The 15,139-nt window shown below is 42.1% G+C and overlaps 1 protein-coding gene across 1 annotated transcript in view; it reads right to left on the reverse strand.

Moving 5' to 3' along the window:
• GLDN (gliomedin) overlaps positions 1 to 15,139 on the reverse strand; it is a 63,130-nt gene extending 47,991 nt beyond the window's left edge. The window contains exon 1 of the mRNA XM_027067246.2: positions 14,491 to 15,139. Within this exon, the coding sequence (XP_026923047.1) occupies positions 14,491 to 14,853 (363 nt within the window). The 5' untranslated portion in view covers positions 14,854 to 15,139. The remainder of the gene's footprint in view (positions 1 to 14,490) is intronic.

Genomic DNA, 15,139 nt, shown 5'->3' on the forward strand with positions numbered 1-15,139 from the left:
TTACAGATTTTACTACCTGAAATGAAAAATGTTCAACTCCCAAAAGGTGTGGTGTAAAGAACACAGGCTTTAGAGTCAGATCCAACTCCATCTGATCTGAATTCCATTTTTTTCACTCACCAGCTTTGTGATCTTAAGCACGATGTTTAACCTCTGTAAACCTCAGTGACCTGTCAGCCATGTGGAAGTTACCCAAGGCTGTGTGTTTTCTACTCCTTGATATAAAGAGTGCCCAATTGAGCTATAAGCACCCCCAATAAGGTAAAATCACAATGTCTAGCATCCAATAGCAAATTACCAGACCTGCAAAGAAGCAGGAAAACACAACCCATAATGAGGAAAAAAAAAAAATCAATCAAGTGAAACTCACACAGAAATGATACAAATGAATGCATTAGTAGGCAAAGACAATGAAACATTTATTTTAACTGTATTCCAAATGTTCAAGAAACTAAAGCAAGATTGAACATGTTAAATAGAAACATAAAAAATATAAAAAAAACACCTAATTCAAACTTTTAGCAATGAAAATTACAATGTCTAGATGGAAAGTACACTGAATGGGACTAAAATCAGATTAGACATTGCTGAAGAAAGATTAGTGAATGTGAAGACACAGCAATAGCAACTAGCCAAAATGGAACACACAGAGAAAAAAGACATAAAAAGTGAAGAGATCATCAGTGAGCTGTGGGACAGCTCCAAGTAGCCCAACACATATGTAATTAGAGTCCCTGACTGGCAGGCGTAGAGAAGGGGTCAGAAAAATATTGAAGAAATAATAGCAGAAAACTTTCCAAGATTTCAAGAAAACTATAAATCTGTATCTCCAACAATCTCAACAAAACCCAAGCACAGGAACCATGAAGAAAATGACACTAGGGCATATCATAATAAAACTGCTTAAACATGTATTAAAGGGAAAATCTTAGGGGTAGCCGGGGGTGGGGGGAGACACAATCCATACAGGGGAACAAAGACAAGGATAACAACAGTCTTCTTCTTGGAAACAAAGCAAGTAAGAAGATGGTGGGATAACATCTTTAAATTCTGTATTCACAGTTTCTGTATTCAAAATAATTTTCAACAACAAAGGCAAAGACTTTCAGATATTTTTATGTCAACCCATATCATGCTTGAGTTAAAACAAAGCACCTGCTGTTCAAGTCCCTTCTTGCCTCCACCCAGTATTTGCCTTGTGAAGTCCTGTCCATCCTTCTAGCCTTGGCTCAAATGCTGCCTCTTTCTTGACACCTTTCTTGATTGCCCACTGGATTTTCATCTTATTTCTCTTAGAATCCTATTATCCTTTGCTTTGTGTCACAAGTTTTTGAGGATTTGTCTTTTTCTTCCCACTAGCCAATAAATTTGTTGGGGATTCCTTTCCTATTCTTCCTCATCATCCACAGTGTGCACCCACACTGCCCAGAACAGGCACTTAGCATTTGTTACATTAACTTACATATTACTTAGTTGCTAAAAGATTTCTTTTGAATTTATTTCTAAAATATTTCTGAATGATTAGAAGTACCTATTTATTTATCAGCAAACACTTGATAAGCTGGGCTCTGTGCTTATAAAGGTAAGACAAAATCTTTGGGCACAAAAGGCTCACAATACAGTTAATTGGTTTAATCTAGTTATTTGTAAAAGAGGTTTTTTTTTTAATGTTTTTATTTATTTTTGAGAGACAGAGCATAAGTGGTGTAGGGGCAGAGCGAGAGGAGGACAGAGAATCTGAAAGAGGCTCCAGGCTCTGAGCTGTCAGCACAGAGCCCGATATGGGGCTTGAACTCATTAATTGTGAGATCATGACCTGAGCCGAAGTAGGACACTCAACCAACTGAGCCACCCAGGCGCCCTGAGTTGTTATTTTTTTTCCCAACAGTCTGAGTTTAATAAGGAGTGGATAGATTCTTGGTTAGAGCCTGCCAGTGTCCAGGTAATAAATATGCTCATACTCAGCACTTCTGCTATTTTCTGGGGACACTTCCAACTGGGACCCCTTCCCAGACTCTGGTATGCATCTCCCTTTTGGACCTCTTCACTTGAACATCTCAAGGAAATCTCAATGTTAACATGCCCCATACTGAACTCCTGATATTCCTCTTAAACAGTTATAGTTCTGCCATCTCAGTTAAAGGCAATTCCATTGGCTTGGCCAATAACCTTGAAGTCATTTAATATCTATTTTCCTCCTCACACCTATATTCAGATTGTGAGCAAATGCCATCAGCTCGACCATCAGATTTATCTAGGTACTGTCCACTTCTTATCATTTCTGCTGCCAGCACCCTGGTCTAAGCCACTATCTTATTTCATCTAGATTATCACAATAGGTCTCTAAAAGGCCTTCCTGCTTCCACTGCCAACCCTACCCCATACAGAATCTAGTGTCATCACAGGGATTCACTGAAAAGGAAGGTCAGATCATGTCACTCCTCTGCCTGAAAACCTCCAAAGACTCCCGATAAACGTCAGTGTCCTTACAACAGCTTGCAAAGCAATATGCGAACTGTTATCTGGCCCCCTCTATCTTTCTGACCTCCTTTCTGACCGGCTTCTCCCTCCCACTCACTCCGCTCCAGTTTCCTTTTTTGTGGCCTTTGCACTTGCTGTTCCCTCTGCCTGAATGGCCCTTCCCCAGATATTTACATGGCTCATTTCCCCCTTCTTCAAGTGTTTGCTCAAACATCACCTTCTCAGTGAAGCCTTCCCTACTCACATGACTGGTAATTGCATCTTCCTGTTTCCCCCTCTTTAATCCCCACCCCTACTTTATCATTTTCCATAGCACTTATCACCCCTAATACTGTATGTATTTTGTACTTTGGTTTTTGCCTGCCCTTCCCTTCCAGAACATAAAGTCCAAGAGGACGGGGATTTGTATGCTTCATTCATACTGTCTCTCATGCACCCACAATAGTGCCTGGGACATAGTAGTTGCTCAGTAACCACATATCGAATGAATGAATCTCTGACAGGTGGAGCAGGCCTCTAAGTCTTACCAATACCATCTCCTATTTGGTGGCTAGCATGAATTCTGAGTAAAGAATTTAAAAAATGCTCTAGGACCCACCTTCAAAACTCTTAGCAGGACAAGAAACCAGATTCAGAAACTGACAGATACCTCACTTTAGATTTGCACTTGTTGAGTTGTGGATGAATTCTTCAGTGAAGAGGTATTCATCAACTACCTCACTAGAGGCACAGCGAAGAATGGTGAGATGTATTTAAGGAGACAAGGTGCCTAAAGGTGACAAATTGGAGACCAAAACTGTACACAGAGTTTTAGTTTGTGTGATACAGACAAATAAGTGCAGAAGGAGTTAGGAAAGAAAGAGATGAGTGTTTTGAAGTGAGCTGAGAATCACTTGTCTCCTCCTGGTCTCTAATGGAGTTTTCTGAAGCATGAATGTTGCTGGAATAATCTTTCACCAACTGTTAATAACAATATTTTGTGCTCACATTGTTCCCTTCAACAAGCATCTTCAGGTAATTTCTGATTTTTATCTAAGCATTCTTATCCTTACCTTATAGTCAGAAAAGTATACATAAACCATAGCAAGTAACTTGTCCAGTGTTGGGAAATGGACAAAGAATTAAACCATTATCTCAAAACTCGGCCCTGTGGCATTCTTTGTACATAGCAAAAACATTTGTGAAGATGTTTTGTCAACCTACTCTTTGCTCAGCCCCCTCCTCCCTCCTCCTTGTTTCAGGGAATAGCTGTAAGTGGTTACCCCAGAAAACATTTGGAGAAGGTCCTTAGGGGTGAGATGCTTACCCAAAAAAATAATTATTGATGCATTTAGCATCAGAACACTTGCTGATTGGGACCACTGGTCTGAAAAACATGCTGTTCTGGGGCACCTGGGTGGCTCAGTTGGGTGAGCGTCTGACTTCGGCTCAGGTCATGATCTTGCATTTCACAAGTTTGAGCCCTGCGTTGGGCTGTGCTGACAGCTCAGAGCCTGGAGCCTGCTTTGGATTCCATGTCCCCCTCTCTCTCTGCCTCCTCCAGCTCATACTCTCTCAATAATAAATAAAACATTAAAAAAAATTTTTTTTAAAAACATGCTGTTCTTATGAGGTTCAAAAAGATTTGGTCAATGAAGGAATGAATGAGTTCACATTGGACATGAATAAAGATATTTGTAAATTATGTTTCATATAATTAAATTCCCTAAATATCCTATATATATATATAGGATATATATATATATATATATATATATATATATATATATATATATTTTTTTTTTTTTTTCCTTTTGGATCCAGTAACCAGAAAAACAACTATCTGGGAAACAGCATTCTTTCTAGAGATCTGTGTGTTCCCCTAATCACCTGAGATTCCAAACTTTTGAGTCATCCTAGAATCTGCCCTTTCTCTGGCAAATTCTGTTGATTCAATCTGTATTGTTTTTATTACAAGGTGTCAAAATTCCCTGAAGCACAGAAAGGAAGTATTCGGGAAATACTGAAATATCAGTAATAATAAGCTAACAGGTTTATTAACTTGTATACACCATGCTAAAGAGTTTACATGAATTATTGAATTGAATACTTATGTGACACCTAAGATAGACACTGCTATCATTGCCTTCTTAAGGATGAGAGAACTGAGGCACAGAGAGGTTGAGTGAGCTGTCAAAGGTCACACACCTCAAAGGGAGTCAGGAGTAAACACAGTATGATTCTAGCACTCAATCTAAAGGTTTTGGGTGTGCCTATTACTTTTCAGACTTGTGAAGACCTCTCTCTCACAGAGAAGACAAGAGTTCTTAGAAGCAGGATGTTCTCCTTTCTCTGAATACTCTTTTCTTCCTCAGTTTTCCTTCCCTTCCCCCCCAACCTTTTCATCTCATATTCAGTCTCAAAACACATTCAGCATCCTCACTTCTAAATTAACTTGCTTCAGTGTTTCCTCAATCCTGCCAGTGATGCCACCATCCTTCTCAGTATTGGATGGATCTAGACTAAATGGTTCCTTTCTCTTTATTATATCCAATTAGTTACCAGTTCAATTCATTCTTCTGTCTTGGTATTTGTAGGACATATATCTTCTTCTCCATTTCTGATGCCACCACCTTAGCCAGACATGAATCATTTCTTGCCTGGACTAAGGCAATAACTTCCTAATTTTCTTCTTGCCTCTGGTCTCTTTCCTGCCTTTCCTGCATTGCACTACCAGACCAGTGCTACAGAATGACTTTCTTCATGACTCCTTCCTGATAAAGGGTCTACAATGCTCCCAATTGCCCATCAGATTCAGACTCAACTTCTCAAAAGTGTAAATTCAAGGAATTCCACCCCCTCCCCTCCAGCCCAAACTCCCCAATGCAGCAAGACCTCCTTGGTTCCTTGCTCTTCCAGCCTGGTACCATTTTCATTCCAGTCCCTTGAGCTTGGCTTAAGTTATTATCTGCCCTTGGAGTGATTTGACCTCCTTGCCTGCCCAAATCTTACCAGCCCTATATTGCTCACTTCACATTCTGTTTCCTCCATGATAACTTCCTTCATCACCTTAGTGAGAATTGATTTCTCTCTTCTTGACTGCCCCAATGCTAATCACACAGCTCACTGTAAAGGATTTTTGTCTAAAGGTCTCCCTGTTCAGAGGGATTAATTCTAAGGTCCTCAAGTTTTGCCTAGAGGCATATTCCACCCTCAAGTAAAAATGATTCCAGACTCCAATACTCACACATTAGGTTACTGAAAAACCAGGGAATAATTTGGAGTAGCAGTTCATCATTTAACTTGGATATAGTTGTCCACAATTTTTTCCCAAGTACTTCACAGTTTTTACATACAGCTTAGGCAGGGTCTCCAAAGTTTCCAGCACTTTGCTAAGTACAGGAAACTTTCTGAATGGCAGATGAAAGGGTTACTCTATTGCATTCAGAACAAACTCCATAAATTGCATCTTGAATGATATTTAGTTGGCCTTGTTGTTTTAACTCTACCCTTAAGTGAAGAAAATTGTGTCTTGAACTTCAGTTAAACTAGAAGTAAATTATATCTACTTAAAATATAGAGCTGTTAAAACTCAAAAGAGCTACATAAAAGCAACTGATGGGCTGAAAAATGCTCCCTTTGTAGCAGAATCACAACCTAAAAGCTTCAGCTTATTTCACACAACATGACCTTTAGTCTGTAGATAAAATGCATGTAAATTAAGCTTGAATGTCAACTAGATTTGGCCAAGGATTTCTTTTTCAGGGGCAAGGGGCAAACTCTGCAAGTTTGAGGAATGCAGAGAAAAAATTTTTTTTTTCTCAAATAAGTATGTTTTATCAGATATAAAACCTGTTCTGATAGTTCCTACATAGTTAATCATATCCTGGAGAACATGAGACCCCTAAGAAGTAAACTGTTCTTCTTTCTTAGAAGTTGTTTTGCTCTACCTTTTACTGTCATTTTCTCAATTTTCCAAATGAAAGCATCCAAAGCACTTTTTAGGACTGTGACCAACAGTAACCAGTAGAAGTTAAAATCAGCTAAGCCAATTAGAAAGGGGGTCAAGATGACTTCCTCTTCATGGTTGTCAAACCTTGTCATCAGTGGCCATGCAGAAGGGGTGAGGGTCCAGGAAATCCTGACCTGCTCAAGAAGCCCTGTCAGGATATTAAGCTCACTCTGTTTTATTTTCACAAGATGATTTAGGTTGGTATGATGTCAATCTAGGCATCAAGAGGCCAAATATTATCCCAAAGCAGCAGCTGACAGAAGTACCTACAGATAGACAACTTGGCATTCTGAAGGAATTGGTGATAAAGAATAAACCCAGAAATAAGATGCTGAGAGCATGGGGCAAGAAGGGCTAATGATAAAGTAATAATGAAAAATCTTCATAACAGTAACAATGAATAGCTATTGGGAACCTGGCTATACCAGGTGCTATACTTTATCTACATCATTTCCTTTAAATCTCCTAAGAACAAGATAAGGTGCATGCTATTATCTCAGTCTTACAGATGAGCAAACTGAAGTTTGGAGAAGTTAATGTGAGGAATAGGCCCACTGACCCGATCAAAGGAGGGGCACAGAGACTCAGAGCACAGTGAAGTGAGGCTTTAATCAACATTCTTGTAAGAGCAGGTGCTTGATGGACAGGCACACTTGGGGCAGTTACAGCAATTTACCTCCTAGCATGCAAGTCCCTCCCCTGGTTCCTCATTGGCTGAGTACTACAGAAGTTAGAGCCTTACCTAGAAGTCACCTATGCCCATGTAAGGCAAAAAGTAGTCTGATTGGAACAAATGTACATTCCCTCAGGTGACACTTTCATTCTCTCCTCCCTTTGTTCTTTGGCTCATGCCCATTGCAAAGTCCCTACAAATAAGCCCATAAAAATAAGCCCACAAAACAGAGAGGGGAAGAAGAACCAAGAAGTAAAGTGCCTAAAGGTTTGGGACTCCATTGTTGCAGCATCGGCGGGGGGGGGGGGGGGGGGGGGGAGGGGCGGCGGGGATGGGGGGGGAAAGAGGGTTCATACATTTTTTCCAATAGGTTGTAAACCTACCGTTAACTAGACAGCACAGCTTTTATTTGGTTATTTCCGAAAATGAATCATCTCCTTTACTTCTCACATTAAAAGACTTGCCCAAGGTGGCCCAGCTACAAGGCTGTGGGCCCAGAATGTGAATCTGTCTGACTCCCGGGGCCACACTGCTCACCACTACAACATACTCAGGGAAGCATGAGGGAGAGAGAATTTGGCTGGGAACCTGAAAGTGAGGAAGGAATCCCAGGTTACTCAAGTTAGGGTGGGCACACAGTGGCCAAAGGTGTAAGGAGTACCATGTGATGGTGAGTCTGGACTAGCCATAGAAAGATCCTGGGATGAGAGCAATGGCAAAGATAAATAATCTCTTAGCAATGGAAGACTCCTACTCTAAGAAGTTGTTCTGGAACTCACCCAGAAAGGTCCCTCTTCTCAAGCATCTCTCAGCCTGTGGTCTATTGGGCCACTAAATGACGGGCTGGTTTGGGGGCTCTGCCGTCTCTCCAGAGTAGAGTGGTACTATTTCAGGGGGGCATGTGCCTTTGAGTTCCAAAGGAAAACAATTCACTTTATCTCTGGCATAGAGGCAATAAAGGTTGAAGGAAAGGCAGGAAACAGAGAGAGTGGGCAATATATTAGGCCCCAGAAGTTCCATCCTGTTCAGGCTATAGCCTGCTATAGCTTAGCAAGCTTGTAACTGCTGCCCTCACCTCTAACACTTTGGCTAGTAAGAGACTAAGAGCTTTTGAATAGCTCCAGGATCTGGGAGTGGTTCCAAATGGCTTAATGCCATTCACATGGTCAACACAACTGCCCTGTTCTCGGTGGGTCTAGATGCTCAGTCTTGGCCCACTTGGTTTTTACATATGTCCTTAGAGAATCACGACAATTATGTATCTGCATTGAGTGTTTTATTTGCATGTGTGCAAAATGTGTTTTGACAAAGAAAGTGTCCGAAGGATGTAACTAAGGAGCTAGCTCTCACTTGTCTTCCTCAACATGCCACCATGAGTCAAGTTTACGGGTGTGTTTGCAGTACCAACTATGAGCATAGTTGTATTCCAACAAAACATTATTTATGACTAATGAAATTTGAATTTTACATAATGTTTGTCATGTAATATCATTATTCTTTTGATTTTTTCCCCTAACCATTTATACATGTAAAAATCTTACTTTGTGGGCTGTACAAAATCAAGTGACAAACTTGATTTGGTTACAGGGCATAGTTTGTTGATCCCTAGTCTAAATCCTCAGTTTGTTTTTGTTTTGAAGTTTATTTATTTATTTTCAGAGAGAGAGAGAGTACGAGTAGAGGAGGGGCAAAGAGGGAGAGAGAGAGAGAATCTGAAGCAGGGTCTGCACTGTCAGCACAGAGCTCCATGAGGGGACTTGTGAACTCATGAACCGTGAGATCATGACCTGAGCCCAAGTCAAGAGTTAGAAGCTTAACCGACTGAGCCACCCAGGTGCCCCTAAATCCTCAGCTTTTATATCACCTGGAAGTGATTCACTCCAAGAAGTAGGAAAGGGAGGTAAACCCTGGAACAGCCAAGTTAGGGCCTTCAAGGAAATATAGCATCCAATCAAACAGGAGCTCTGACTGTAGGTAATGTGATGTCCCCCTATAAACAAGATAATGTATAGATCCATAAAAGCGTACCTCATTACAGTCATCACAAAAAGCTCTCATTGTCATAATAATGCATTACATAGCTTAACACCGCTGGCATCTCCTCCTTGAGAACTATCTTCCAAACTGGAGCACATGCTTTTGAAAAGCCACAGTGACGGGAAATCTCCATCCACTGAAGGTGGAGTTGATTTTTAGAAAGCCAAAAAACAAAACAAAACCCAAACCAAACCAAACACACAAAGAAACCCATCTCCACTCAACCAACAATAACAGTGGCAGAGTTACCGCTATCCTTGCAGAACCAGGGTAGGAAACGAGTGGAGGAGGGGATGTGGTGGAGCGAAATAAAGCCATTTTTGTTTAAAACCACTCATGATTATAAGAAGAGACTGCTCAGAACTAAGCTCGGTAGTCCCAGCACGGCCCTTAACAATGTGAGTGTTGTTTGGCCAACGCACTCAGCCAGTTAAAAATATTTTTTTGGAATTGTTGTCAATATTTCAAAGCCAAGAGATTTCAAATAAAGAGTCAGATTTTTAAACTTCTCTTCAAAAAAAAATCAACAATCTTGCTCTTGTACAGCAACAATCATTGAGAGCCTCCCTTTAGACACAGTGCATGAACTTCAGGCTGGCAAAGTCTCTGCCACACCCTATTGTCCCCCAGTCCAGGGTCAGCGGCCATGTAGCCTTGTGGTTATGGCCTTTTTACTCACAATTAGAGTAACACGATAATACGGTTCAAATGTCAAAATAATACACAAAGCTATACAGTGAAAGTCTCATTCCCATTTTATCCCCACTCTCCCTAAGTAAGTACTTTTGTTAGTATCTTCACTTATTTTTCTGCTTCTTCCTTATACAAGGTAATACAATATATATTTTTCTCTGCCTTGATTTCTTCACTTAAAATATATCCCAAGGACTATTCCAATAACGGCACATAGAGAATTTCCTCATTCTCATTTTACAGCTACCTATTCCAGTGGGTGCATAGGTTAGTTTATTTAACTAGTTCCGTACTGATGGGCACAGGTTGTTAATAAAAATATTTTGCTTTTACAAATATTCCACACTGCATATGTGCATATATCATTTCATAGGATATGAATATATCCTGAATATATAAAAATATATATTTTTTATATATTCAGGATAAATTCCCACAAGTGATATTTCTGGGTCACAGGGTAAACGTATTTGTAATGTTTTTAGGTATTGCCAAATTGCCTTCCATATGGGTTATACTAATTTGCAGTCCAAACAGCAATGCAAAAGCATGTCTATTTCTCTTCAGCTTCCCCAAGAGAATGTGTGGTCAGACGTTTGTAGTTTTGTCATTCTGACAGGTGAAAATTATGTTTCAGGACAGGTGTAATTTGTATTTTTAAGCTTAGACATCTTTTCTTACATGTTTACTTAGAAACATTTGTATTTCTTTTTCTGAGAACTGTGTTCCATTTTCCTATTGGATTCCTATGTTTGCTGATTTTCCTATTAAATTCTTGTGTTTTTTTTTCCTTATTAACTTATAGGAATGCTATATATATTCAGAAGATTAGCCTTATATCTATGGTATGAGCCGCAAATTTTTTTTTCCAGTTTGTCATTTATCTTTTACGTTTGTTTACGGGGTGCATGTGCTTGTTTTTGTTGTTGTGTGTGCTTTTTAAATGCAGTTATATTTGTTTACTATTTGCTTCTGGCTTTCTAGTTGTTTAAAAGAAAGATTTTCCCCATTCTAACATTAAAAATGAATTTACCCTTCTTTTCCTCTAGTAATTTTAGAGTTTCATTTTTTAAAAATGTAAATCTTCAACGATTTAGAGCTTCTTAGGGTGTTCATTGTGAGAAATAAAACCCTTTTCCTACTGGGGGCATGACCCTAGACTTTGGACAGGATGATGAAGCTACCAGAACACCAGTAAGTGTAAGACTTAGAGAATGGGATGAGAGAGCAGCCGATGGGGAAAGTGAGATGGGGGGCAGTGTGAAGTGGGGCGGGGACTAAACAGAGGCCGCATTTCCTGCATGAGTTCCTGGCAGATGGGTTCCCAATGCTGGTCTAGCTCAGTGGTACCCAGGCCCTTATGACTTTTCTCCAAAGTACCCAGTTGTTTTTAAGGATTTAATGCGTTTGGCTGTACCAAACTAACTGTTCTTAAGTAATGATTAGTTATGTTGCCCTTCCAACAACCAGTTTCTGGGCAGAATGTGCTAAGCAGGATTACCATGCTGAGCTGATATATACTCTCAGCCAAAAGCACAGAATTTGAAGTGCTAGTTAGCTTGAGGAGGCTCATCTTGGATAAATGAGCCTTTTTGAAATGCTGACATTAATCTGCCTACCACTTATTTTTTTGTTCCTAGATCTCTAAGGACATGGAACCTCAGTGGAGTGGGGTGGCAGGGCGGAGGGGAACCTCTGATCTCATCCTCATTCAAAACCTCCTGGTGCTGTATAAAAGGGTGGGGGAAGGTATAGATTTCAACCATAACATGTGTGCACAGTGACCTCCATGATGTATAAACAGTTCTCTTAGCAACTTAACTTTTTTTAATAGTTTTTAATGTTTATTTTTGAGAGAGAGAGAGACAGAGCACGAGCAGGTGAAGGGCAGAGAGAGAAGGAGACACAGATTCCTAAACAGGCTCCAGGGCTTTGAGCTGTCAGTACAGAGCCTGACATGGGGCTTGAACTCATGAACCGTGAGATCATGACCTGAGCTGAAGTCAGATGCTTACCAACTGAGCCACCCAGGTGCCTTTCTTAGCAACTTTTCTACTAGAGGTGCTTGTGAAAGTGCTTTTTAAAACACCGTTTCCTCATGTGAATAATTCTCTATTATGAGAAAGGCAGAGAGTAAAAATGAGAAAAATTTGCAAAGATGAATGATAAGAATATGGCTAGAATAAAGTAAAGGGCTTTCAGCAATAAAATTGGTTCCTCTGCTTGAAGCAGAGACCTCAAAAGAGACCTGGTGGAAGTGAGATGCTTAATGCTGCTCACTGTCATCAGGAAGGTATGCCAATGTCCGGGCACCCCAGGCTGCACCTCTAACAATTAATTCAGAATCTCTGGTCGTGGGATCCAGGCATCAGTCATGCTTAAAGCTCCCTATGTGATTTCAATGTGCAACCATCACTCTAGAACCGTGGTATTCAAAGTGTGGTCCTCAAACCAGCAGCTTTGATATCAGCGGAAGCTTATGAGAAGTGCAGAATCTCAAGCCTGAAATTAGACCTTCTGAGTCAGAATCTGCATTTGAAAAAGATCATCAGGATATTCATGTGCATATTAAAGTAGAGAAGTGGTGTGGGCATCTGAGTGGCTCTTGATTTCAGCTCAGGTCTTGATCTCAAGGTTTGGTAGTGAGATGGAGCCCTGGCCCCTGGGCTCAGTGCTGAGAGCACACAGCCTGCTTGTGATTCTCTCTCTCCCTCTTTCTCTGCCCCTCTCCTGCTCACTTATTTGTGCACGTGCAAGCATTTTCTCTCTTTCTCTCTCTCTCTCTCAAAATAAATAAGTAAACACTAAAAAATAAATAAATAAAGTAGAGAAGCAGTGATCTAACGCAGCTTTCTCAAAGTGGCCCCTGGACCCCTGTATCAAACTCACAAGGGGGTGGGAAGGTGGGGGAATGGGAATCAGAGGACTTCTTAAGGAAGACAATTCTGGGGATGATAATTTTATAAGTATGAGGGTGGGACCCTGGAATCTGCATTTTCGTGTGCTTCCAGGTTGACCCCTAGACTACTGCTTGAGAACTACTCCCAACCAGAAAGTCAGCAATATGACAGTGCTTCCTCCAGACCTGCATGGAAATTCCTTCAATGACACTATAAGGTCAAAGCATACCCATTACACGTGGTGGATGAGTTGGTGATAATCTATGAATGCTTCTCAGCCTGACAAATGTGATGTTTCTGCCCTCTGACCTACAACAGAGAAGGTGGTAGTAGTTAAATCTGGCTTTCAGGCTAACACAGAAATGGATCTCTCCATCCCGTTGGGTTAGTGACTGAACAGGCTGCAATACAGAAGCTTCTAGATTAAAAATGTAAAATGTTGATGCTCAGATGCATCCTTCTTGAAGGGTTTCAAAAAACCCTCAAAATACATGGTAGGGAACCAAGGGAAAGAGTAAATTCCCCAAAGTGTGTCTATGTCTTCTTCATTTTAGAGAGGTCTTTTAAAAAATTTGCTTGGACCCAGATAGTTAAATGATGACATAGGTTTAAAAAAGAAGACGACGAAGAAGAAACCAGGAATGGAAAAATTTGGTCTCTCTCAAAAGATGTATTGCAGTGTGTAATACTTCCATGTTGTAGTTGTAAAAGCATGTCTGCTCATATAAGATATTTAAAAGTTTCTATGATAACAGAAGCTTTAAGTGAGTTTATCTTCAAATACCTGGGCTTACGAAGTATGGCTCACTCTTGGGATGACAGAACTGAAATCTTTGTAATTATAAAATGAAACAAGACTCCTGTGGTTGTAAAGGATAATGAAATGGAATGGGGAACTGCAATGTGATCTGAATGTAATTGTTAGATAATTATTGAGTTGAAAACAGCAAAAGCAAAAAACTTGAAACTGGAAAAAAAAGATTTTTGAGGCTTTGCTTTAAGTCCTTTTTTTTTTTTTTTAAGAGCAGAGTTTCTTAAATCTTTTTGGGGGAGTGCAAATCGAATGAAAAGCTAATGAAATTAATCTAATGCACTCTCCCTAGATGCACGGCCCCTTGAGTGCACACTGGTAATTTCTGGACTTCCATAGACCCGCTGGAGCCCACATTAGAACCTCAGCTTTCACGGTGGATTTTAAGCAAATTTCTCTATATCAATCTTCCCATTTGGAATCGCTTTACCCAAGAGCAACTTTTTATGCATCAAGGTCCCAGGTGATTGATAAAATTAGAGTGGACTGTGTTCGCTTCAACCGATCTCGTGAGGATGGTCCGAGGCCAGGTGAAAAGCCAGACCACTAGATGAAGCCAGGAAAAGAATCCTTTTATTGAAGAAGCCTGCGCCCTCAGAAATGTCTTCCCCGTGCTGTGAAAAGTTTTGTTCGAAGTAAGGAAGGAAAGTAGGCTCTTAAAAACACTGCCTGCGCCCCTCATTTATCTGCCGACTCAAAGAAGGATGAGGAACAGATGAGGAAACTGACCTCAGAGGGCTAAGGTGCTGGCCCAGGTGACATTCCCAGCCGTGCTCAAGCCCAGGGCCCTCTCTCGGCTCCTCGCCATCCATCCAGGGGAGCACAGGACCTCTGGGCCTCTCTCCCCGCGCTGCCCTCCGCCCACCCCGGCGGAGGCGCCACTGGGAGCCAAGCCCCCGCCTACCGGCACCATGGAGTAGGTCATCATCATCAGCATGTCGTGGCTCTCTGCGCGGATGTGCGGCGCGGGCTCCCCGCTGTGGCTGCGCTTATTGCGCGCGGCGCTTGCGGAGTCCGGGGGAGGAGCCGGCGCCTTGCGCCGCGCGCGACTCAGCTCGGCCAGGAAGGAGCGCAGGGCGCTGTCCTCGCGCTGCTCCCGGCCCTGCTGAGCCTCCAGCGCCCGCACCGCCGCGCTCAGCCCGCGCCACTGGCACAGCGCGAATACCGTGCCAGCGGCATTGAGCGCCGAGAGCAGCGCCACCGCCGCCAGAGCGCCCCGCAGCCCCCAGCCGGCGTCCCCGCGACCTCGCTCCGCGCCCCTGGCCATGCTCTGCGCGCCTCGGGCCGGGCAGGAATCGCCGTGGCCCGCCGGGCGGCCTTTATATGCCTCGGGCAAGCCGTGGGCTGGTGGCAGCGCCGCCGCCGCCGTGAGTCACGCTGCCCTTTGCTCAGGCTGGCGGGGCGGGTTGGGGACAGTAGTGGTGGCGCCTGAGCAGCCCGGAGGGACAGGCGGGTGAGAGAGGGAGAGGAGCTAGTGGAGACTGCAGGCTGGCAGAAAAAGGGTGGGCAGGACTCATGCTCCTGGTGCCTGGCCAAGAAAACCAGCAAACCCA

The sequence above is a fragment of the Acinonyx jubatus genome, chromosome B3 (genome assembly GCF_027475565.1).
Source record: "Acinonyx jubatus isolate Ajub_Pintada_27869175 chromosome B3, VMU_Ajub_asm_v1.0, whole genome shotgun sequence".
NCBI classification, from domain to species: Eukaryota; Metazoa; Chordata; class Mammalia; order Carnivora; family Felidae; genus Acinonyx; species Acinonyx jubatus.